The sequence below is a fragment of the Chiloscyllium plagiosum genome, chromosome 16, assembly GCF_004010195.1.
Source record: "Chiloscyllium plagiosum isolate BGI_BamShark_2017 chromosome 16, ASM401019v2, whole genome shotgun sequence".
NCBI classification, from domain to species: Eukaryota; Metazoa; Chordata; class Chondrichthyes; order Orectolobiformes; family Hemiscylliidae; genus Chiloscyllium; species Chiloscyllium plagiosum.
Window position 1 is genome coordinate 32,717,631 of NC_057725.1, and position 24,997 is coordinate 32,742,627.

Below are 24,997 nucleotides of genomic sequence, written 5' to 3' on the forward strand. Positions count from 1 at the left end.
CAGCGAGCAAACCTACATCCAGCGACTTAAAATTAAACCGGACAATTATGTTATCTATAGTATATTAACCATAAAAAGACATAAAATGCTGCTAATATTGGTCTGCAGGGTTCAAACCAGGTCATAGACTGGTCTGCTGGTCTCACAGAATGCTATAACACAACCAGGAATAGAATTTTAAAACATGGCCTGTACTACTGCATTCTTATTCAGCAGATTGGACACCACACAAAATATTGCAAAAGTGCAGCTATTAAGGCTCAAAATTTAAAAGGATGCATCAACAATACAGGAAATGGTCAAAGGAGAAAAAAGAAAGCAGAGTAAAGGCTCAAAAATAACTCTGTAAACATTTTAATCTTCACAAATGCAGCACGGAAGAAAAATGTAAGCAAAAGTTGATCTACGGAATTTGAAAGCAAACATGGGCAAAGATCTTGCTCTTGAGAAGAATCTCTCAATCTTAGGCATCAGTACCATATATCTGCTAACTAGATCGACATTCCATGTCATAAAGTGTTGTCTTGCTGTCGCAGGTCAAGAGTTTTCCCAACATTTATAGACCTTTCACTGCATATAAATTGATACTCTGCAGAGCAGAAGTCAAGTTGCAGTAAATGACAAAGCATTGTGGAACACTTCCAAGTGCTTGATTTCATAAACCATCATGACAGAAACAGGACTACTTTGTTCACACAGATTGGGCTTCAGGTCTTGACACATCACCCAAATCTTTGCTTATCCTCCTCTACTTTGGAAAATAAAACTTTGTCATACAAACCAGTGTAAGTACTGAAAAATGCAATTGTTTGATTTTATGAGCAGCACATTAGTACAGGTATAAAGAGAAAGTGTAACCACCCAAGTGAAATGATGACTGTTCCTACCATTAGGACTGCTATATGTGTGTTGCCTGGTGTCAACAATCTTTTGTGAAATTATATAGTTTTATAACTGATTCCTGCTAACCTTTTAATCATGCCATATGCAAGCAGAGGCAGATGTTCTTGGTCATTTGAAAGACGATGGGCCATGATCTTTATTAGAGTCATAGAGATGTATAGCATGGAAACAGACCCTTCCGTCCAAGCCGTCCATGCTGACTAGATATCCCAACTTAATCTAGTCCCACCTGCCAGCACCTGGCTCCTATCCCTCCAAACCCTTCTTATTCATATACCCAACCAAATGCTTCTTAAATGTTGCAATTGTACCAGCCTTCACTACTTCCTCTGGCAGCTCATTCCATACATATACCACCCTCTGTGTGAAAAAGCTGCCCCTTAAGTCTCTTTTATATTTTTCCCCTCTCACCCTAAACCTATGCCCTCTAGTTCTGGACGCCCCAACCACAGGGAAAAGACTTTGCCTATTTAACCCATTGCATGCCCTTCGTAATGTTGTAAACGTCTATAAGGTCACCCCTCAGCCTCCTACGCTCCAGGGAAAATAGCCCCAGCCTGTTCAGCCTCTCCCTACAGCTCAAATCCTCCAACCCTGGCAACCTTCTTGTAAATCTTTTCTGAACCCTTTCAAGTTTCACAACATCTTTCTGATAGGAAGGAGACCAGAATTGCATGCAATATTCCAACAGTGGCCTAACCAATGACCTCTACAGCCGCAACATGACCTCTTCTTACTGTTCACATCATTATTTACTTTCTTGTCATTTCATTCAAAAATAGAGCAGTGTTTTTTTCTAAATTTAGAAATAATAAATAGATTGCTACTTAAAAAGGTACTCCAAAAATACACAATACCACATTCCAATAATATGGGAAAGTACCAGAAATTGGATTACATGTGACCAAATGACAGAGGTACTGAATAGGTACTTTGCATCAGTCTTCCTGGTGGAAGACACCAATAGCATACCAGAACTTTATGAGTCCAAGTTTAGAGGTGTGTTCAGTAGCTGTCACGAAGCAGAAGGTGCTGGGGAAGCTGAAAGGTCTGAAGGCAGATAAACCACCCAGACTGGATTGACTACATTCAGCATTCTGAAGGAGATAGGTAAGGAGATTGTAGAGGCATTAATTTGATTTATTACTGTCACATGTATGGAGGTAAAATGGAAAGTATTGTTTTGCATATTAACCAGACAAATCATACCTTAAGATTATAATTTTAATGTGAAATATCACTGTGTTTTGAGTCGCACAGCCACAATGCAATTATTCAAAATGTTTTAGCTCGATAGTCACAGGTGAAGTGCTGGAAGTCTGGATGTAGGCTAACATGGTGCCACTGTTTAAGAAGGGTGGGAAGGACAAACCAGGGAACTATAGATCAGTGAGCCAGATGTCGATGGTGGGCAAATTGTTAGAGGGAATCCGGAGGGACAGGACGTACATGTATTTGGAAAGGCAAAGACAGATTAGAGATAGTCAACATGGCTTGTGCATGGGAAATCATGTCTCACAAACTTGATTGAGGTTTTGAAGTAGTAACAAGAGGACTGATGAGGGCAGAGCAGTAGATGTGATCTATATGGACTTCAGTAAGTTGTTCGACAAGGTTCCCCATGGGAGACTAGTTAGCAAGGTTAGATCTCACAGAATACAGGGAGAACTAGCCAATTGGTTACAGAACTGACTCAAAGGTAGAAGACAGAGGGTGGTGGTGGAGGGTTGTTTTTCAGACTGGAGGCCTGTGACCAGTGGAGTGCCACAAGGATCGGTGTTGGGACCACTACTTTATATAAATGATTTGGATGCGAGCATAAGGAGGTACAGTTAGTAAGTTTGCAGATGACAGCAAAATTGGAGGTGTATTGGACAGCGAAGAGGGTTACCTCAGATTACAACAGGAGCTTGATCAGATGAGCAAATGGTCTGAGAAGTGGCAGATGGAGTTTAATTCAGATAAATGTGAGGTGCTGCATTTTGGGAAAGCAAATCTTAGCAGGAATCATACACATAATGCTAAGGTCTGAGGGAGTGTTGCTGAACAAACAGGCCTTGGAGTGCAGGTTCATAGCTCCTTGAAAATGGAGTCGCAGATAGATAGGATAGTGAAGGCGGCATTTGGTATGCTTTCCTTTATCAGTCAGAGTATTGAGTACAGAAGTTGGGAGGTCATGTTGCGGCTGTACAGGACATTGGTTAGGCCACTGTTGAAATATTGCGTGCAATTCTAGTTTCTTTCCTATTGGAAAGATGTTATGAAACTTGAAAGGGTTCAGAAATGATTTACAAGGATGTTGCCAGGGTTGGAAGATTTGAGCTACAGGGAGATGCTGAACCAGCTGGGGCTGTTTTCCTTGAAGAAAATTATGAGGGGCTTGAAAGGATAAATAGACAAAGTCTTTTCCCTGGTTGGGGGAGTCCAGAACTAGAGGGCATAGGTTTAGGGTGAGAGGGGAAAGATGTAAAAGGGACTTAAGGGCAACTTTTTCAAGCTGAGGGTGGTATGGAATGAGCTGCCAGAGGAAGTGGAGGAGGCTGGTACAATTGCAACATTTAAAAGGCATTTGGATGGGTCTATGAATAGGAAGGGTTTGGAAGGATATGGGCCGGGTGCTGGCAAGTGGGATTAGATTGAGTTGTGATAACTGGTCGGCATGGGCAGGTTGGACCGAAGGGTCTGTTTCCGTGCTGTACATCTCTATGACTCATGAACAGGTTATTTTACTGTTGTAACCATTACTGCTTCTACCATAGCCAAAACAGTGAATTGAGTAGGTTATTAAAACCTGTCATATTACAATCAACAAATGGAAACATGTTTGCATTCTACATGAAAGGAAACATAGTGCTATGATTCTCTGGTAAAAAAAAGATGATAAAGTTGAGGTCAAAATCAAGATTTGTGAAACAACTTCGAAAACATAAATAATTGTTCTATCTATTCCAGTGATGTCAAAACTGTTTTTGCCCAACTATGTACAGGTTTGAAATTACAAGAAATTTAGTAGTAACTGTGGTCATTCATACCATTGTCGAAGAGAAGTCAAAGCAAATTACTATTTTTTTTTTACAGCATGAAGTATATGCTTAACAATCCTTAAATTCTCAAAAATGCAATCATTTTCTTGTTACGGCATGCTTATACCTTTACTCCATCGTTTTACTTATAGTCTTGAGGCTCCCAATGTTTATTTGAGAAGACTCTTCAGCTAATAAAGTGGTTGTCAACTCTTTGTCTAAATGCACACGATTAAGGATTTATTCACCAATGAGTAACAATGGAACATCTGCTCTCTACTGAATTTCCTGTAATTTCAATCCTGTCCATAGTCGGGAAAAATCCAGTTTTGACATCCCTCTCTAAATATTGAACTGTTGCTTTATTTATTGTCCAACTGCTCCTATAATAAGGTTATGCAATACGAAACATAAGGGCAGTGGAAACAGAGGATGTACAGGCTGAATAGGCTGGGGCTATACTCCCTGGAGCATCAGCGGCAGAGGTATATAAACTTTACAGAGGTTTATAAAATCATGAATGGCATGGATAGGGTGAATAGACTAGGTTTTTCTTCCCAGGGCAAGGAAGTCCAGAAGTACAGGGCATAGAGTTCAAGGGTAGAGGGGAAAGATTTGAAAGGGACTTCGGGGCAACTTTTTCACTCAGAGTATGGTATATGTATGGAACGAGTTGTCAGAGGAAGTGGTAGAGGATGATACAATGACAACATTTAAAAGGCATCTGGATGGGTACATGAATAGGAAGGGTTCAGAGGGATATGGGCCAAATGCTGGCAAATGGGACAAGATTAATTTAGATTATCTGGTTAGCATGGATGAGTTGGACCAAAGGGTCTGTTTACACACTGTAAAACTCTGTGACTTCATAAAATGTATATAATGAGATGGATAAAAGATAAATGGTCAGAACAATTTGGGGTTTAGTAAGCCAGTGACCAGTTTTCTCGCCCTGTGCAATGATATTCAGTTTACCATGATATTCTGGAAACCATCCTACAACAAGATAGTTCATGTGTGTTTCTGCAAACGTATAGGTTAATTTGCCATAGTTCTAGAGAACCATACAGCTTCTCACTCATAAAAGAGAGATGACTGGTGGTGAGGGAAAGGGAGGGGTTAAGAAAACAGGATCGTCATGGTAATCTCAGCTGGTGTGGGAATCAAATCTACATTGCTGGCTCATTTGGCATCACAATCCAGCTATCTAGCTAACTAAACTAACGAAGCCCCATGTGCAAGTATACATGCATACCTCTGTGTTAACAAAATTTCTTTGGATATATTTGATTAGCAATAACTTGTAATTTACTTACCACCTTCAACTTTCAGACAAGTCTTCCTAATTATAGGCATATTGAGAGCGCTATGGTGGACTTGAATCTGGAGGACAGCTCCATTATCAGTTTCAATATCAGGCCAGAACAAAACTTCACAATTCACACTGGAGCTACCATCATTGTTGCATTTAACAGTTGGCACCTTAAATTTGAAGGATTTTTCCTCTTCTTCAGTTTGATATGTACAGTTTGAAATAAGTTCCTTCTGCTCATCTCCTCCTGAATCCTGTAGGGTCTGAGGTGTAGGGCTCCATGAATAAATTTCCTTTGGTGCCCTATCATCTCTTCTTTGTAGCAACCAACTAATAGAAACGTTCTCAGGCCTATATCCAGAAATCTGACAATTCAGAAGAGCCTCTTGCAAATGTATAAGTCTTGGAGGTTGGCTGATATCAGAAACTTTTGGAGGAACTAAAAAAGAAACACCTAGATATTTATCCACTGTTTGCCACAGGTTCAGTCATTTCAAAACATCAACATTAATCCAGCGTATGACAGAATACTTTTACTGGAATAACAAAGATCATCAACAGTAGTTTCATTTATAAACAGTAATGAAATTAAAATATCTTCTCTCACTGAAAGAAATTTGTCTTGACCAAAATAATCATTAGTCTCCTTAAAGTTAAAATAAAGTTCTGGGAGATGGGGAGTCATAAACAAACAAACAAACAGATCATACACCAAATATAAAATTAAGGCAAAAGTGCAAAAAATTCAGTACCAAAGGACAGAAATACGTCAACAAACAGAACAGTAGAGATCAGTAATGTATGGTGGAAGCCAGCATTTCACAACATAGTGAGAAAGATCATCCAAGCTAAAGAGAGATCCACAGAGAAATCAGGTAAAACAGAGAAGTAGGAGGAGAAAGATCAGTAGACATAAGATCAGGCAACAAACAATGTGAGAGTCACAAATCTCCCAAAGAGACAGAGATAACAAAATTGAAACACACCATTTGCACAAAAGATAGACAAGGCTGTGGTGAATTTCAACAAAGTTGAATCAGACAGACACAAAAATCAACAGATCAGTTTATGAGCTCAAAATATATTAAGTTAAAAATCACACAACATCAGCAGACTTATTTGGAAGCACTAGCATTCGGAGCACTGCTCCTTCATTAGTCAGCCCGCAATCACCTGTTGAAGGAGCAGTGCTCCGAAAGTAGTGCTTCCAAATAAACCGGTTGGATTTTAGCCTGGTGTTGTGATTTTTAACTTTGTCCACCCCAGTCCAACACTGGCTCCTCCAAATCAAAAATATATTAAGAAGGGTATGAGAAAGTTCTGAAAACAAAGATGTGACAGCATGACTGCTCACACAAGACTAGGGTAGCAAAGAAGTGGGATATTTTTGAGCTTCTTTCCATGCATTTAATTTGCTTCGCAGTTCAGTGCTGTTTCATTTTGAGACAAATGCTGAAGGCAGAGAACAAAACTGCATGATACTTTAAAGATAATTACATTTCCTCTTTTGCTGGACATTGTAGCTTTAAACTGACTTGTTCAGATATGAACAGCACTCAGATATAAACAAAGTAGCATTCAGTCACAGAATAAAAATTATTACTTTGTCACACTATTATTCATCAATCATTTACAATTACTTAAAATTTTACTGAAAATCTGAAGCTTGTTTTATGAGCAAATCCATGATGTTGGGTCTCCTTAGCTAAACTTTGCACTAAGATCAGTAATGCTGCTTGTTGTATAATTTCAGTTTCAACTCGGATATAATCAGATGCAGCCGTGTTCCAAGAAAAGCACTGTAAACAAAGTTAAAAATCACACAAACACCAGGTTATAGTCCAACAGGTTTAATTGGAAGCACACTAGCTTTCGGAGCAACGGTCCTACATCAGGTGATTGTGGAGGGCTCGGTCGTAACACAGAATTTATAGCAAAAATTTGCAGTGTGATGTAACTGAAATTATACATTGAAAAATTGATTGTCTGTTAAGCCTTTCATCTGTTAGAATATAGTGATAGTTTCACTTCTTTCATGTGCAAATCACAAAATCCTTTTTTTTTTAAAAAGTTGCATTCTAGGGTTAGCTGTTAACAATGGTGATAGCTAGACAATATGTTGAAGGTAAAAAATGCCCCTGGTGCTCACCTTCCACCCTACAAATTTTCGCATAAACCAAATCATCCGCCAACATTTCCGCCACCTCCAAAAAGACTCCACCACTAGGGATATATTTCCCTCCCCACCCCTTTCCGCCTTCCGCAAAGACCGTTCCCTCCATGACTACCTGGCCAGGTCCACGCCCCCCTACGACCCACCCTCCCATCCTGGCACTTTCCCCTGCCACCGCAGGAACTGTAAAACCTGCGCCCACACCTCCTCCCTCACCTCTATCCAAGGCCCCAAAGGAGCTTTCCACATCCATCAAAGTGTTACCTGCACATCCACTAATATCATCTATTGTATCCGTTGCTCCCGATGCAGTCTCCTCTACATTGGGGAGACTGGACGCCTCCTAGCAGAGCGCTTTAGGGAACATCTCCGAGACACCCGCACCAATCAACCAAACCGCCCCGTGGCCCAACATTTCAACTCCCCCTCCCACTCTGCCGAGGATATGGAGGTGCTGGGCCACCTCCACCGCCGCTCCCCCACCACCAGACGCCTGGAGGAATTATCTCTCCATGCTTCAGGCTCACTGCCTTTATTCCTGATGAAGGGCTTTTGCCCGAAACGTCAATTTCGCTGCTCGTTGGATGCTGCCTGAACTGCTGTGCTCTTCCAGCACCACTGATCCAGAATATGTTGAAGGTGTTAGCTCCCTGTGTTCTCTGTCTATGACCTGATGTTTAGATTGTTATCTCACTTTTTAGATTAGAATCAGAGTTTTACATAAATTCATGCAGTTTTTGAGCTCAGAGTTCTACATGAATGTATGCATGAATGACTGATGAAGGAGCGTTGCTCCGAAAGCTAGTGTGCTTCCAATTAAACCTGTTGGACTTTAACCTGGTGCTGTGTGATCTTTAACTTTGTACACCCCAGTCCAACACCGGCATCTCCAAATCATGTCTGTAAACAAAAACTTCAACAGAGATGAGCCATCATACCACAAAGCAAGAATTATCTAATAATTTGCAGTTGCTGTACTTTTAAAGTGAATTGAAGGATGCATTACCTTTTTTAAGGTACTTGAAGTACACAAAAAATCCAATGCCCGTAATTGCTGTACATGCCAATATGCTAGCGATGACACATCCAGTTATTATCCCAACTGGTACAACAACTTCTGGCTCTGTAGGTAACAAACAGTTGTTTTGAAGTGAACAGCAAAATAGAACAATATCTGAAAATTGAGACTTATTCCAAGACAATGGTTTGAAGTATTTCAAACTGAAAAAATGCATTGTAAGTTGATAAAGATCATTGAACATTTCATGTTAAAGAGTCTTCACAGTTCTAAATAACATTAGTTTATTACCAGCAGCTGTTGATTAGCATTTTCAGCATTTCTTGAATTCACATGAGCTCCAGAACGTGAAGATGTATACAAATAAATTCTTCAGCATCATCAAGGTGTTGAATACAAAAAAAGGGGAAAAGTTGTATGTGAACTCAGCAGACGTTTAACAACAGACTGTAGTAGTACTGCATTTTTATAGAAGAAACATGGAGAGACAATACAGGCTCAATGCTAGAACTTTGAGGGAAGGACAGGAGCAGAGGACGTCGGGGTTCAGATGCACAATTCTTTGAATGTGGCCAAGGTGAAATTGTTAAGGCAGCTTATAAGATCCTTGAATTTGTAAATAGAGGCACTATCAATGTGAGTCCAGGTGGATATGTTGCTTGTCCAGTGAGAGGGTCAATGGTGTCACGGAATAATTGCAAAATGTTCTCGGGAAGATGAATAGTCAGGGGTTGTGTTCCAAATTAGTACTAACAACGCGGGCAGGAAGGGGGATGACGTCCTGTAATCAAAATTGAGGGAATTATGGAGAAAAATAGCAATCAGACTTCTAAAATATTAATCTCCAGATTATTCTCAGGTAGATATATCTTGACTGGAAACCTCATGAAGGAAGGACACCAGGACTGACTTTCGGAAAGATGGCATCTGTACAAGTCAGATAGCTTGCCCCTGATAGAATGCAGGGCATTTTACTGGTGAGGGTTTAAAAGAATTCAGCAGGGCATGGGGACAGAAGTTAGAAAGTAATATCAGGGTACATAAAGTGCCAAGAGAGGCTGATCATGCTGGAGTAGAGAAAAATAAGTTAATGAGTGAAGTCTGAATAAAAACAAAAGTAAAGTAATGAAGTCTAAACCAGAATTAATCTGCATGTTTGTGAATTCACAGAACATTGTTAACAAACTTGGGGAGTTACAGCTACAGATTATCACTTGGAATTAGGATGTCTCAGTAAGAACAGAAACCTATGTCAGGGCAGGTATAAGTGATAAATATTCTTGGTTACAAGATGTTCATTAGATATAGGAAAGAAAGTAAAAGGAGGGTAGTGTTTCAGGTTAAGAAGTAAGTTGTAATACTAGAGAATTAGGATCTTTCAGAGGTGAAGGACAGAATTAATTTAGTGAGACCTAAGGAATAAAAAGGGTGCAACTGCATTACTTAGTGTAGACTACAAAACACCAACGAGTGGGAAAGATACAGAGGAACAAGTCTGCAGGGAAAATGGTAGAGCGATGCTGACAATGAGCAGTCATAAAGAAGGACTTTAATTAACGATATATGAACTGGGATAATGCTACTGTAAGGGACAGTGAGGAGCAACCATTCCTAGATTGCATTCAGGAGAATTGCTTATCATAGTATGTGTTTAATCCAACAATAAACAAGGTACTGCTAGACCAATTTCTTGATTTATGCAGCTGCCCTGATTTTCAAGTGACAGTGGAGAACAGTGATCTTCTATCATAAGGTTTAGGACGATAGTAGAAAATGACATTGATCACACAGGAAAAGAATAACCAACCTCAAATGGAGCAAGAACAGCGTTGGGCTGAATAGACTGGAACCAATGATTGAAGACAGTCCACCACCAAAGAGAAGAGTGAAGATATATTCTCTCAAAAGAAAAGCGGAACACAAACAAATCTAGAGCTCCCTGGATGACAAAATGATAGAGATTGAAATTAAAGTTGAAGAAGAATAAATTATGTTTATGATGTCTAAGGTAGTAAATGCAATTGAGAATCAAGCTGAATATAAATAGTTCGGGGTGGGGGGGGGGGGGGGGGGGGGGGAATTTAAAAAAAAAAGCATGCAGTTAACAAAGTGAAATACCAAAAAACCTTCCATAAGCACAACAATAGTAAAAGAGTGATAAAAAGGAGAAGGAAGGTCAATTAGGGACCTAAAATGGGGGTTTACACACAGAAGAAAGAGGCATGACTGATATGCTAGATAAATGAATACTCTACAAGTATGTCTGAGGTAGATGCTACCCAGGCCATGGTAAATCAGGACTAAACTCAATCTAGAGAGCTTATAATTAATAGAGAGATATTAATTACATTTTCAGATTTGGTGAAACATTGGAATCAGATGAGATGCATTCAAAGGTGAAGGAAATGAGAGTAGAAATTGCAGAGGTACTTGCAATAGTCTTTCAACCTACCCTGGATCCAGGACTTGTGTAGGACAATTAGAGAATTGCAAACATTGTGCCCTTGCTCAAATAACGTTTGGAACAATCAGCGCAAAAATTACAGACCACCCAAAATGTATATTTGCATTGGTAGGGAAATTTCTAGAAACAATTATTCAGAATGGAATTAGTAGGCAAAATGAAAACTGCAGTTTAACTGGAACAGTCAGCATTGATTTGTTCAGAGAAAAATCATGTCTATCTAACTTGCAGTATTTTTGAACAGGTAACATCAAGCGTTGATGAGGCTGTTGATGTACAGTACATGGATTTGCAAAAGGCTTTCGATACTATACCACACAGCAGACTTGCAAAGCAAGTTTTAGGTCATGCAGTAAGAGGAACAGTAGCAAGATGCAAACAAAAATTAGGTGAAGGATAAGAAATGGTTAATGGTTAGTTTTTGGGCTTGAAGTTTTGGAGTTGAGAAAATTGAAGAATGAGAGAAATTAACAGAGTTAATAATTGTAGACAATAATAACTGGGGTCTTTGCTTTTCCCATATGTAAATAAATTGTCTCCCCCTCACTGTCCCTAGATGTTGGTGTAAAGAAGAGCAATGCAGAACTTCTAAAGGCCATTGATGGTGCATTGGGCAAACAGACAGCAAAGAACGTAGAACATAGAACATTACAGTGCAGTACAGGCTCTTTGGCCCTCTATGTTGCGCCAATCTATGAAACCAATCCGAAGCCCATCTAACCCACACTATTCCATTATTATCCATATGTTTATCCAATGCAGAGAAGTGGGAGTTGATACATCTTAGTACAAAGAATAGAGAGAATAATGTAAAACAGTATTATTCTGAAGGGTGTGCGGGAACAGGTGTGTGTATATATAGATAAGTCATTAAAAGGTGGCAGGTCAGTTCATGATAGTTGTTAACAAGGCATACAGTTTTCTAGGTTTCATTAATGGGCCATTGTGCATAACAGATGGATGCTGTGCTGATCATATAAAGGACCCAAGCTGCACATCTTCTACACAGTACTGTGCACAGTTCTGGGCACCTCACCCTAAGACAGATATGATTGCACTAAAGAGTTCATAGAAGAGATTTATGAGAATATTCCAGGATGAGAAACCCTAGGGACAGTTTTTTTTCCAGACAGAACATTTTAGTATGTTGAGACACTTTGTAAGAGGATTGAGAATCAGAGGGCACAGGTTTTAAAAAATTTGCAAGAAGAAACAAATTCAAAATAGGAAGAAACTGTTCTACACAGTGAATGACTAGGATCTGAAATGTTCTTCCGAGAGGTGTGATGCAGGCAGGTTCAATTGAAGTATTCAATACAGTATTACATGATTATTTAAATAAAAGTAAAAGGTAAAACCACCATAGGGCTACATTTCGAGAAAGAGAGCACGCGAGAGATTGCAAAAGAGTGTGCTTCGATAGTAACCTCTCATCACTGTATATTGCAAACCTGCCATCTAGCAAAATATTTGGCATTGTTGTAATGTGGACCCAGGATCCTCCATTTATAAGACAGGGACTTCAATCAACTAACCCACAGTACCAACAGTAGAAAAAGAACACATGGTTGAGGAACTGCAAAGGATTGGAATTATGTTTAAACATTCAGAGAGCAGGTGCTGGCATGATGGGTCAAATAACAACCCTTCTGCATTATAACCACTCTGAGTGTGAAAGTGCAGGTTAGTACGGTCAACGTATAGTCCTATTACTTAGGATTTTGTGTCAGCAACATTTGCAAAATGCAGGCAGACAGCATGGGTTCGTGTGGAACTGGAAGGAGAAAGAGTAACATGAGAAGAGAAAAATAAAATTTGATCACAAATCTCTCTCTGGAAATGATGTGACTGAAAAATAGCTAATTAGTTAGGTTGGAGTTGAAATTAGTTTTGTTGGGACATTGGGAGATGAAGCTCAAGTTCTTGCAGAAGGATGGTTTGAAGATACGTAATAGATTGTTTGTTCGTTTGTTTAACAAAGTTAGGAATCCTGGCTCGTTCAAGATAACCTCGAATTAATATAAAAATACTAACACCACCAATTTCAATCACCTTGATGATAAACACCCAAGAATGAAACTCAAATTACTTTAGCCATGGTTAGAAGCATGATGTATTTACATAAGTAGTATCTTAAATCCAAATCCATCAACATGATGCTGAAAAAAAATCTTGCAGTCAGAAGCGTGGAATGTCACACTCTACGGAATGTGAAAGGTTGAGTCTGAAGAATGATGATGACAGGAAGTAAACAACCTTTGAAACGTGTGGCAGAGGATAGTCAGTTGGAAGGATAGAAAGAAGTGATCGAGTTGGATCATGAATAGAAGTTCAAAAATCCGACTTAGAGGGAAGATAACCCGACTTAGAGGGAAGAAGATTGAAAAGTAGATATTGGAAACAAATATACAACAACCTTGAGGTGAAACAACTGGAGAAGTTAAGCATTAAAAAGGCAGGACAAGAAGAAAGACTAGATAGGTGGATAAAGTTGAAACAGGAGGGTAGGCTGATTAAAGGGACAGAGGTAGCAAGACATTATCAATGTTTGCTGTACAATTATGCTGAAAACGAACAAATCATTAACAGCAAACCATTGTCCCAGCTTAGGTGACATGCTGGGAATATTGACCAAGTTCCAAAAGGTACTGGACAAGATTTTTGCTACTGTAGAGAGCTTTAGAGCATTTTAAATATAAGTTTGCTGAGATAAGATCAGAAAACAAAGCAACAAATGAAGAGTACGTGGGACATTAGTGTAAAGCAGAACAAACAGCTTATTTTCCTAAGTAGTGAGAAAGCCCAGGGAAGGAACATGAAATAATCTGGGTTAACTGAATATTAAATCGAGTTAGGAAAGAAAGATTTCTTTAGAAAGTATATGAAAAGATACGAAAGCAAGGTAAAAACATTTAAGATTTAAAAGTTTTAAAACAGCCTAAAATATGTAATCACAAATTAGAAAGAATGAGAGATCACACTTGTAAGTGTCCACTTACTACGTAAAAGAATTTGCTTGCCAGCCCTCAACAATAATCTTACTGTTAAAAGTGGATTATAGAATTAACTTTCTATGCTAAATTTAACACATAATTAGCAAGGAAATCATGAAAAGATTATGAATTTTGGAAAAAAAAACTATATTTTGCAAACTAGCAACTTGCACTGGTTCTCAATTTAGAAGATATAACTTCCTCATTACAAGCTGCAGGTTACTTTGTATTTGTCAACAAAAATTTGTCTTTCCTTCTAAGCAAAATATGGCCCATTGCTACAATTGCTACTATTTAGAAAGCTAGCAGAAATTATGTAGGAACATAGGGCAAGACAAAAGGGAGGTGAAGCATTTAACCAAAGTTGCAATTTCTTTCCATGTCGCTAAAAAGAGCAAATCTCATGACACATTGATTACTTTCAATGCTTTACCACTACAATAGAGCTTTTCAAAACTGTTGACAGTCAAACTTGTAGAAAGGCAACACACTCAATACAATTGCAATTCCTGAACTGCTCAGGGCTCTTCTGATAATGAAGTTTTCCTTCAAGTTTTTCCAGAAAGCTCCACAGGCTATAACCATCATTTCACATTTTGCTCAGCTTTGTTGAAATTCCAAACTTGAAATTCAGTTTTGGAAAACTGGTGATTATAGAGAACTTTAGTCAAACTTAATGCAGCCATCAAACTCCAGAAACACAACTTTCAACAGGGATTATTTACTTAACATAAATTTCAGATTACCACCTAAACAGAGGCACTGAAATTTCAGTTTAAATATATGAACCATATAAATCTTTAACCTGAAATTAAGACAGACAAAGACCATTCAGTTCAAAATTCCCCTTTGCCTCCTTCATCAGAGCCATTAACTGTAAACCACAGAAAAATTTCAAATGAATACATTAACCTTCATGTATAATAACAGTACAATTTCAGTGTTTGTTTTGTATCTGCATTTTCTAACATAAACCAGACATCATGTACAAGTACATCAAAGTATAAAATATACCTTTGACAGTCAGCTGGGCTTCCAATTTTAAGTCTTTATTAAGCGATGGGTGTTTGACATAGCAGATATAAATATTGCCATTGTCTTCCAGCGTTGGGTGCAACCTCAGTCGGCTGGAAACACTGTAGGTTCCATTTTGATGTTGAACTGGGGATCCTGTGCAGATGTGTTGTGAAAGCATTTGTTCCTCATTTTTTGTTTTCTGTATCCAACCCATCTCAATTGAGACAGGATAAAAATCAACACTGTCACATTTCACTGATTTCTCCGTACCAAGTTCAATTGTGATCGCAGTTGAAGATAAGCTTACTTTTGGCAGTGCTGCAAATGACAATACAAATCAAATGTTTAGTATTTCATGTGAATATTCACCTGTTCACACCTTCTGCCGATGTAATGATTGCACAGATTGAAATGTCTGCTGTTCAAAATTTCCTTTCCTCAACTCCTTTTGTACTCTTTGCTTCAGCGTCCCATACAATTTTGTCACTGGTGTGTCTACTCTCAAAGGGTGGCAACAGGCTGTTAACTGAAGTATTATGTTTTGGACACTCCAGTCTGTTCCAAAAAATACAATTTTCAAGAGATAACTATGTTTTATTAAAATTATATTTTAGGAGACATAGTGGACCACTAGAATTGAAAAGTATCTATGTACTAGATTCTGTTCTAATACTTGTATTGTTTGTGCTGTCATCTGCCTTTTGCAAAGATGTATTTTTATCTCATGGACAACCTCCTCCAATCTTACCTGTTGTTAGACCAATAGCGCCATTATTTTCAATCATTCAACAGATCAAATAAGATGAAGGCTGAACATACAAGTGTTGCTCCAGCTACCAAAACTGCAATTTCAAGCCTTATAGCTAGCCATGCTATGCTGTCTGTAATTCATCTTAACTGTTTTGAAAAAGCTAACTACTTGCTAAATGACTACGTTTTTAGTTCACATCCCCTTGTCACTAGCTTCTCCAAGAACAACTTTGAGAACAAATGTATTTGTCATAGAGTCATAGTCATAGAGATGTACAGCATGGAAATAGACCCTTCGGTCCAACTCGTCCATGTCCACCAGATATCCCAACCCAATCTAGTCCTACCTGCCAGCACCCAGCTCATTTCCCTCCAAACCCTTCCTATTCATATACCCATCCAGATGCCTTTTAAAATGTTGAAATTGTACTAGCCTCCACCACTTCCTCTGGCAGCTCATTCCATACACGTACTACCCTCTGCATGGAAAAGTTGCCCCTTAGATCTCTTTTATATCTTTCCCTTCTCACCCTAAACCTATGTCCTCTAGTTTTGGACTCCACCACCCCTTGGAAAGAGACTGTTTGTTTATCCTATCCATGCCCCTCATGATTTTATAAATCTCTAAGGTCACCCCTCAGCCTCTGATGCTCCAGCCTATTCAACCTCTCCCTACAGCTCAAATCCTCCGACCCTGGCAACATCCTTGTAAATCTTTTCTGAATTCTTTCAAGTTTCACAACATCTTTCCCATAAGGAGACCAGAATTGGATGCAAAATTCCAACAGTGGCCTAACCAATGTCCTGTACAGCCGCAACATGGCCTCCCAACTCCTGTCCTCAATACCCTGACCAATAAAGGAAAGCATACCAAACGCCTTCTTCATTATCCTATCTACCTGCGATTCCACTTTGAAGGAGCTATGAACCTATACTCCAAGGTCTCTTTGTTCAGTAACACTTCCTGGGACTTTACCATTAAGTGTATAAGTCCTGCTAAGATTTGCTTTCCCAAAATGCAGTACCTCACATTTATCTAAATTAAACTCCATCTGTCACTCCTCAGCCAATTGGCCCATCTGGTCCAGATCCTGTTGTAATCTGAGGTAACCCTCTTCACTGTCCACTGCATCTCCAATTTTGGCTTCATCTGCAAACTTACTAACTGTACCTCTTATGCTCGCATCCAAATCATTTATATTTGTGTTCTTTGACTGCTTTTCTTTCGGAGTGCATCACAAAAGGTGGTCGTAGGGCTCTAAATGCATCATCTAGAGGCAGAGACTAGAGATGGAGAAGGTAACTAAAGGAACAATATTTTTCTTGCTTCATTGAGCAAGTGGCCCTTCTGCTTTCAGGTTACTAGAAGCCAACATCGTAACAATATTCTGATATACATGTCATGGCCTGCCTGGCATGGGATTTCAGCCAAATAGTAACACAGTCTAACTAATTTCTAATTCCTGTGAAGCAGCAACAATTGAATTCCTTCTTTGCTCAGTTGGGGGCAGATGACACATTATGATCTAGCAAGCACCAAACATACTCATACCCATAGTTACAACTTTATCAAAGCTCAGGATTGCATGGCTCAAAAAAAAATGAACTGCATTAATATGTCACGATGGTGGCCGATTTGCTACACGTATGGACAGTTGCATGCAGATGGTATTGACTGCGTTCACCTGACCCATTTTAAATTTTACGCAGTCACAATTCAGCAGATAATAAGAATCAGATAGGGAGTCTTACCTGAAACAGTCATTGAAGATTTTCCACTTCCATTGTCTGGGGTTATAAAAACAACACAAGTGTAATCTCCTTCATCATCAAACTGGACTCTTGGAAGAAAAAGGGAAGCAATTCCTTTCTTCAACTGAGCATCAATAATTCTAGCTCCTTCTCTGTATGGTGTATGTTTGCCACCAACAAATTGATATATCTCTCGTCTCTGTGAATCTGGAGAACCAGATTTTTGGTAGAACCACTGAACTCCCATGCTTTTAAGGTCAATATCTTTATTGTAGCCAGAAACTTGGCACTTCAGAACAATATCTTTATCTACGGTGGCTTTCACAGTTCCTGAATTCATCGACACAATTAGGTCACCTTGTTCTGGAATAATCAAGATTAAAATAGTATATATAATTCATCCATCAGCCCAACTACTTTGACAAAGATGCTATCAGAACAAAATGAATATTAAGTCTTGTATCTACCGAAGTGATCTGTCATTTCTATAAATGCAGGATGTTGATGGAATTATTGAACACATTCAACGATAATGCGCCAAACATTGCAGAAAAGACACTAAAAACTTAACACTCAGACAAAACAGGAGTCGAGGAGATGTCAAAAGATTGTACAGGGTTTTCATAACAAAATGAGGCCCTATGAGGTGTTTGCTAATGTCATTGGACGAGTAACCCAAAACCAGAGTTCTGGGGAAAACGGTTCAACTTCAATAGTGCAGACGGTCCAATCTGAATTCAATTAAAAAAAATTAAAAATAGCTTAACAACACAATGCAACACTGATGATAATTGTTAAAAAAAAACCAACTCTGGCTTATTAATGTCATTTAAGGAAGAAGACTGCTATTTTTGACTGCTCCAGCCGACATGCAACTCCAGACCCACAACAACTCTCAAGTGCTCCCTGGACATTTAGGGATAGGCAAATAATTTTGGCCTAGCCAGATATGCCCGCATCTCAACAATAAATATTTAAAACAAAGTACAGATAAAAATGTGGAAGTAGACTGTCTTTGACATGAAGAGAAAATGAGGTCAGAATTTCAACATGGGGTCAAACAGGACATTGCAACTGTGAATAAGATGGCTCAAACTGAGACAGGGGCATTAGAGAGAATCCAACTAAGATAAAGGTGCCTATACTGTGGTGGGAGCAGTGGCTTAGTGATTTTGAGTTTAAAGAAATTGCAAACTGTGTTTTGACTGAACTGAACGTCAGACAAGCAAGCTGAGAGTGGCAGAGTTTGAAAAGAGCTGGGTGTCAGTGGTGTACATGTAGGCAAAGATAGTATGTCTTCATTCTATATCACCCAAACACCATAATAAGGATAAATCCTCGAATATCTCTGGGGCCAAGTTGGACAGATGTAATCATTTTCATAACCATTTTGAGAAAAGAATACTAGCAACAAATATTTTCTATAAAACATAAACATGCCAGGTGCTTAAATATGAAGGATAGCTCCTTTCCCTATTTCCATGTTCCAAAAAGGTGCATAGTGACAAAGCAGCACTTAGTGAAAGTTTTACCCATTTGGCATTGTAACATTATCAACACAGTACATGCCTGTTGAAACTGGGAGTTTCCACAATCAGTCAATACATAGGTTGAAGATAAAATTAAAAGGAAAGAAAACAAGTAATAGACACAAGATATTCAGACAATTCATTACATTGGTTGCCTTGCATTTTCATGATGTTTAGCAATGAAGAGGCTGGATGAACTCAGGTTGTTTCCATTGGAGCAGGGAAGGCTGAAAGTGGATCCCGAGTGAGGTATGCAAGATTACATTGGGCAAGGACAGGGTGAATAGAAAGCAACTATTCCCTTAATTAAACAGTCAATAATAACAGGGTGTGAGTTTAAAATGAAAGGAAGGAGGTTTAGAGGGGGTTTGAGGCATTTTCTCTCACCATGAGGGTGGTGGACTGCACTGCACAGAAGGGCAGTTGAAGTGGGAAGCCTCATTACCTTTAAAAAGGTTCATGGATGAGCACTTGAACCATCATGATTTGGAGGTGCCAGTGTTGACCTGGGGTGTACAAAGTTGAAAATCACAACACCAGGTTATCGTCCAACAGGTTTAGTTGGAAGCACTAGTTTTCAGAGCGCTGTTCCTTCATCAGGTGGTTGTGGAGAATAAGATCGTAAAACACAGAATTTATAGCAAAAGTTTACAGTGTGATGCAACTGAAATTATACATTGAAAAAGACCTGAATTCTTTAAGTTTCTCATCATCAGTTAGGTCTCTCATCTTTTAGAATGAACCTGTTGGTTTCAGTTCTTTCATATGCAAATTCCAGAACTTTTAAAAAAAAAGTTACATTCTCAAGTGAACTTTAACAATAGGTGCCATGTCGGTTCAGATAATGCCTTGAAGGTATGAGGCTGTCTGTGCCCCCATGTTCAGACTGATTCTATTTCTAAAAAACTGATTTACAGAATCTTACATGGATTCATGCACAATTCCATTTATTTTGCTCAAAAACTGCAAGTACAAATTCACTCCATAAATGTGTGGGGGGGTGGGGGGAAATATGAGTGTCTGTGAGAGAGTGTGTGCATGTGTTACAAATGTGAGTGTAAAGGGGTTTAATCTGTGAGACGGTGCATGTGTGGGTGTGAGTGTGGGGTGTGTGTATGTGTGAGCATATAAGAGAGAGCTTGTGTATGAGAGAGGGTCTACATGACTGTATGGATCTGTATGAGTGAGAGAGAGAGATGCAGTGGGGTCACCTGTAGTGTGACATCAACCAAGGTCCCAGTTGAGGCCATCTCCATGGGTACTGAACTTGGCTATCAGGCTCTGTTCGGCCTCAACCGGGACCTTGGGTTCATAGCACACTACAGGTGACCCCACTGCACTACACAATCTTTATCACACATGCATGCACACGCTTCTACAGACACACATAGACCCTCTCTCGTAACAAGCTCTCGCTTACACGTACATGTACACACACACACATACACACTCACCCTCTCACAGACTTACAACCTCTTTACACTCACACTAACACACATACACACTCACAGACACGCACACCATTCCATACACACACACACGTTTGTGGGGTGAATTTGTACTTGCAGAATTAAAATGCAGTTAAGCAAAATAAAATTAAGATTCTGTAAATCCCTTTTTTAGGTTAGAATCAGTTTGAACACTGGGGCACAGACAGCCTCACACAGGGCACCTCACACCTTCACTGCATTGCCTGAGCTGACATGGCATCTATTGGTAAAGTTCACTTGAGAATGTAACTTTAAAAAGTTCTGGAATTTACACATGAAAGAACTGAAGTCAACATGGTCAATCTAAAAGATGAGAGACTTAAACAATCCAGGTCGTTTTCAATATACAAGTTCAGTTACATCACATTGTAAACTTTTGCTATAAATTCTGTGTCTTACAGCCTTATACTCCACAACCACCTGAAGGAGCAGCACTCCGAAAGCTAGTGCTTCCAAATAAACCTGGTGAACTATAACCTGGTGTTGTGAGATTTTTTAAGTTTGAAACGTCATAACATTGAAGGCTAGGGGCCATATGTTAGCAAGGGGGACTGGTGTAGATATAGATTATGGATTAGAGTGGTGCTGGAAAAGCACAGCAGGTCAGGCAGCATTCAAGGAGCAGGGAAATAGGTGTTTTGGGGCAAAAGCCTGAAACGTCAATTTTCCTGATCCTCAGATGCTGTGCTTTTTCAGCACCACTCTAATCCATAATCTATATCTACACCAGTCTCTGAGTTCCAGCATCTGCACTTTTGCCTAGTAGACTTATAGCAGCCTGTCTTTGGTGCAGTCTCCATGGTTCTCTTGTGTTTTCCAGTGATTCACTGTCCTGTATTAAAAGCAGGCTGTGCTCAGTTAGTTGATGGGGCGCTGGATCTGAACCAGTGGACCTCAGATTGGCAGCTGTGGAGGGAGACCAAGATCCTATTGACCCAGAGGTCAAAAGCCAGCTGTCAAACAGCCTGCGACATATATTCTTGAAACACGTTATTCAAACCATTGTTATTTTCGTAACGAAAGTTTTAAAAAAGGGATAATTAAAAGCGCAGAAGTTCTGCAGAAAGGTCACTGGACCTCTACAGATGGTCAATTTCTGAGTTTCTCCAGCTTGAGGAAGAATTTAAGCTTTACACCCCAATTTTAAAAAAAAATACATTAATTTGAGGCCTTAGAAAAGAAGTGTCTGTCGCCTATTTTACACCCGGGGAAAATCCAAAGTACAAAGCCTTTGCGCCAAGCCCTCCAGAAGCTGGCCGAACGGCCGTTCCTCCTATCCCTGACCTTTACCTGAGAGCGGTACCAGAGTCAGCAACAGCACTAACACCGGGACCAGAGGCGGCAGCGAGCTCCTCACCCGGCTCATGGTGTCTCTCTGTCTTCGCTAACCCGGGCCCGAGTCTCTCTCGTTGTAAACCCAACAGCACGAACCAGTAGCTTCCGTTCCGCCCGAGTTTCACTTTCACCGAGTTACGGCGGGGATTGGGCGGAGCTGAGCGCTCAACGTCCACCGCTGGAGGGCGCAGCGATTGAGGAGTCCACTTGGTGAAGATGGATCCAGCCCCAAGCACCCACATGAGTGAATCATTGTGTACAACCATTTCTTTTAATAAGGAAATGTGCAAGCTCATTAAAACTACTGTTGGGTACAGCTGCTGAACCTAAATCTATTAAATGAAAATTATATTTATGGCCCAACCAGAACAACCCAAAAACATAGATGTTTAGATTACAGTGTGGAAACAGGCCCTTCGGCCCAACAAGTCCACACCGACCCGCCAAAGCAAACCCACCCATACATTTACCCCTTACCAAACACTACGGGCAATTTAGTACAGCCAATTCACCTGGCCCTGCACATCTTTGGACTGTGGGAGGAAACCCACGCAGACACGGGGAGAACATGCAAACTCCACACAGTCAGTCGCCTGAGGCGGGAAGTGAACCGGGGTCTCTGGCGCTGTGAGGCAACAGTGCTAACCACTGTGCCACCGTGCCTCCTGAATGTTCTTCGAAATTACATTGCCCCATTCTATTTGATCATCTGTATTTCATGATTTGGAGACTCCGGTGTAGGACCAGGGTGTACAAAGTTAAAAATCACATAACATCAGATTATAGTCCAACAGGTTTATTTGGAAACACTATCTTTCGGAGTGCTGCTCCTTCATCAGGTGGTTGTGGAGAATAAGATTGTAAGACAGAATTTATAGCAAAAGTTTACAGTGTGATGTAACTGAAATTATATATTGAAAAAGACCTGGATTGTTTGTTCAGTCACTCATCTTTTAGAATGACCATGTTGGTTTCATTTCTTTCATATGTAAATCGCAAAACTTTTGTTTTAAATGTTACATTCTCAAATGAACTTTAACAATTGGTGTCATGTTGGCCCAGATAGTTGGCCCAGGGTGTTAGCTTCCCTGTGTGAGGCTGTCTGTGCCACAATGGTCAAACTGATTCCAATCTAAAAAACAGATTTACAGAATCTTACATGGATTCATGCAGTTTTTGAGCAAAGCAAAATGTATTTCTGCACCTACAAATTCACCCCACAAACGTATATATATGTGTATGTGTGTGTTGGGGGGGGAGGATTATGATTGTCTGTGAGAGAGTGTGTGTGTATGTGTGAGTGTAAGTGTAAAGGGGTGTAAATCTGTGAGAGGGTGTGTGAGAGAGTGTATGTGTAATCGTATGAGAGGGTGTAGGAGTGTGTGTATGTCCGTCAGTGTGTGTGTGTGTGTGTATAGTGCAATGGGGTCACCTGTATTGTGACATGAACCCAAGGTCCCGGTTGAGGCTATTCCCATGGGTACCCAACCTGTCTATCAGCCTCTGTTCTGCCACTTGCCTGTTGCCTGTCCTGAAGACTGCCTTGGAAGACGGTCACCCGTAGGTCCGACGGGGAGGGAACACTCCTGTCTGTTGATTGGTTTTGCCAATGTACCATGCCTTAAGGCATCCTTGCTTGCAGCATATGAGATAGACAAAGTTGGCTGAGTCACATGAGTACCACATGGGAGGTGTCCCCATGCATAATGGTGGTATCCGTGTCAACATTCTGACACGTCTTGCAGTGTCTACCGTGACAAGGTTGTATGGTATTGTCCTGAATGCCGGACAGTTTGCTACAAACAATGAACTGTTTGAGGTTTGGTGGCTGTTTAAAGGCGAAATGTGGAGGTGTGGCAAGGTGCTCATCCTCATTGATAATGTGTTGCTCAACTCATCGACTGCCAGTTCCAACATACCACAATGACCTCCTCAGGAGACAGACACGAATTGTAACTGACAGGGTACCCTTCGTTGTCCAGTATTTCCCAGGAGCTGAAAAACTATGTCATGTTCTTCGCAGCCTGCAACACATTATTAATGAGGATGAGCACCTCACCAAGACCTTCCCCACATATCTACTTCTGTAAGACGTGTCAGAATGTCGACATGGATACCACCATTATGCATGGGACACCTCCCACCGTGTATGTGGCAGGTACTCATGTGTTATCTATCTCTTATGCTGCAGGCAAGGATGCCCTAAGGCATGGTACATTGGCAAGAGCAAGCAGAGGCTATGGCAATGGATGAATGGGCACCGCACAACAATCAACAGACAGGAGTGTTCCCTCCCAGTTGGAGAACACTTCAGCGGTCCAGGACATTCGACCTCGGACCTTTGGGTGACTGTCCTCCAAGATAGACTTCGGGACAGGCAATGAAAAGTGGCAGAGCAGAGGCTGATAGAAAAGTTCGGTACCCATAGGGATGGCCTCAACCGGGACCTTGGGTTCATGTCGCACTACAAAAGACCCCATTGCACTATACACACACACAGACAGATGGACACACTCCTACTCCTACACATACACACACTCACACAGACCTTCTCTCATATGCTGGCACATACACTCCCACACAACCTCTCACAGACTTATACCCTTTTACAGTCACATTCACACACATACACACTCTCTCTTACAGACACTCATAACCCACCCCCACCCACCCACCTCCCCGAAACACAGACACACAGCCCCACATGCACACATACACATATATGTTTGTAGGGTGAATTTGTATTTGCAGAATTACATCTTACTTTGCTCAAAAACTGCATGAGTCCATGTAAGATTCTGTAAATCAGATTTTTAAGATTAGAATCAGTCTGACTATTGTGGCCACAGACAGCCTCACACAGGGAAGCTAACACCTTCAATACCTTACCTGGGCTGACATGACACCAATTGTTAAGGTTCACTTGAGAACGTAACTTTTAAAAACGTTTTGTGATTTACATATGAAAGAACTGAAACTAACATGGTCATTCTAAAAGATGAGAGACTGAACAAATAATCCAGGTCTTTTTCAATATATAATTTTAGCGACATCACACTGTAAACCTTTGCTATAAATTCTGTGTCTTACAATATTATTGTCCACAACCACCTGATGAAGGAGCAGTGCTCTGAAAGCTAGTGCTTCCAAATAAACTTGTTGGACTATAACCTGTTGTGGTGTGATTTTTAAATCTGTATTTCAGTTCACATTCACCTTAGGAAGTGGAAAGTATTTT

The 24,997-nt window shown here is 40.2% G+C and overlaps 1 protein-coding gene across 1 annotated transcript in view; it reads right to left on the bottom strand.

The window, feature by feature from the left end:
• Positions 1-22,025, bottom strand: part of LOC122558089 — a 38,461-nt gene extending 16,436 nt beyond the window's left edge. The window contains exons 1-5 of the mRNA XM_043706408.1: positions 21,782-22,025; positions 17,406-17,768; positions 14,901-15,221; positions 8,418-8,534; positions 5,243-5,677 (exon numbers count right to left, since the gene is read on the bottom strand). Of these exons, the coding sequence (XP_043562343.1) occupies positions 5,243-5,677; positions 8,418-8,534; positions 14,901-15,221; positions 17,406-17,768; positions 21,782-22,025 (1,480 nt within the window). The remainder of the gene's footprint in view (positions 1-5,242; positions 5,678-8,417; positions 8,535-14,900; positions 15,222-17,405; positions 17,769-21,781) is intronic.
• Between the last annotated feature and the right edge of the window lie 2,972 nt (positions 22,026-24,997).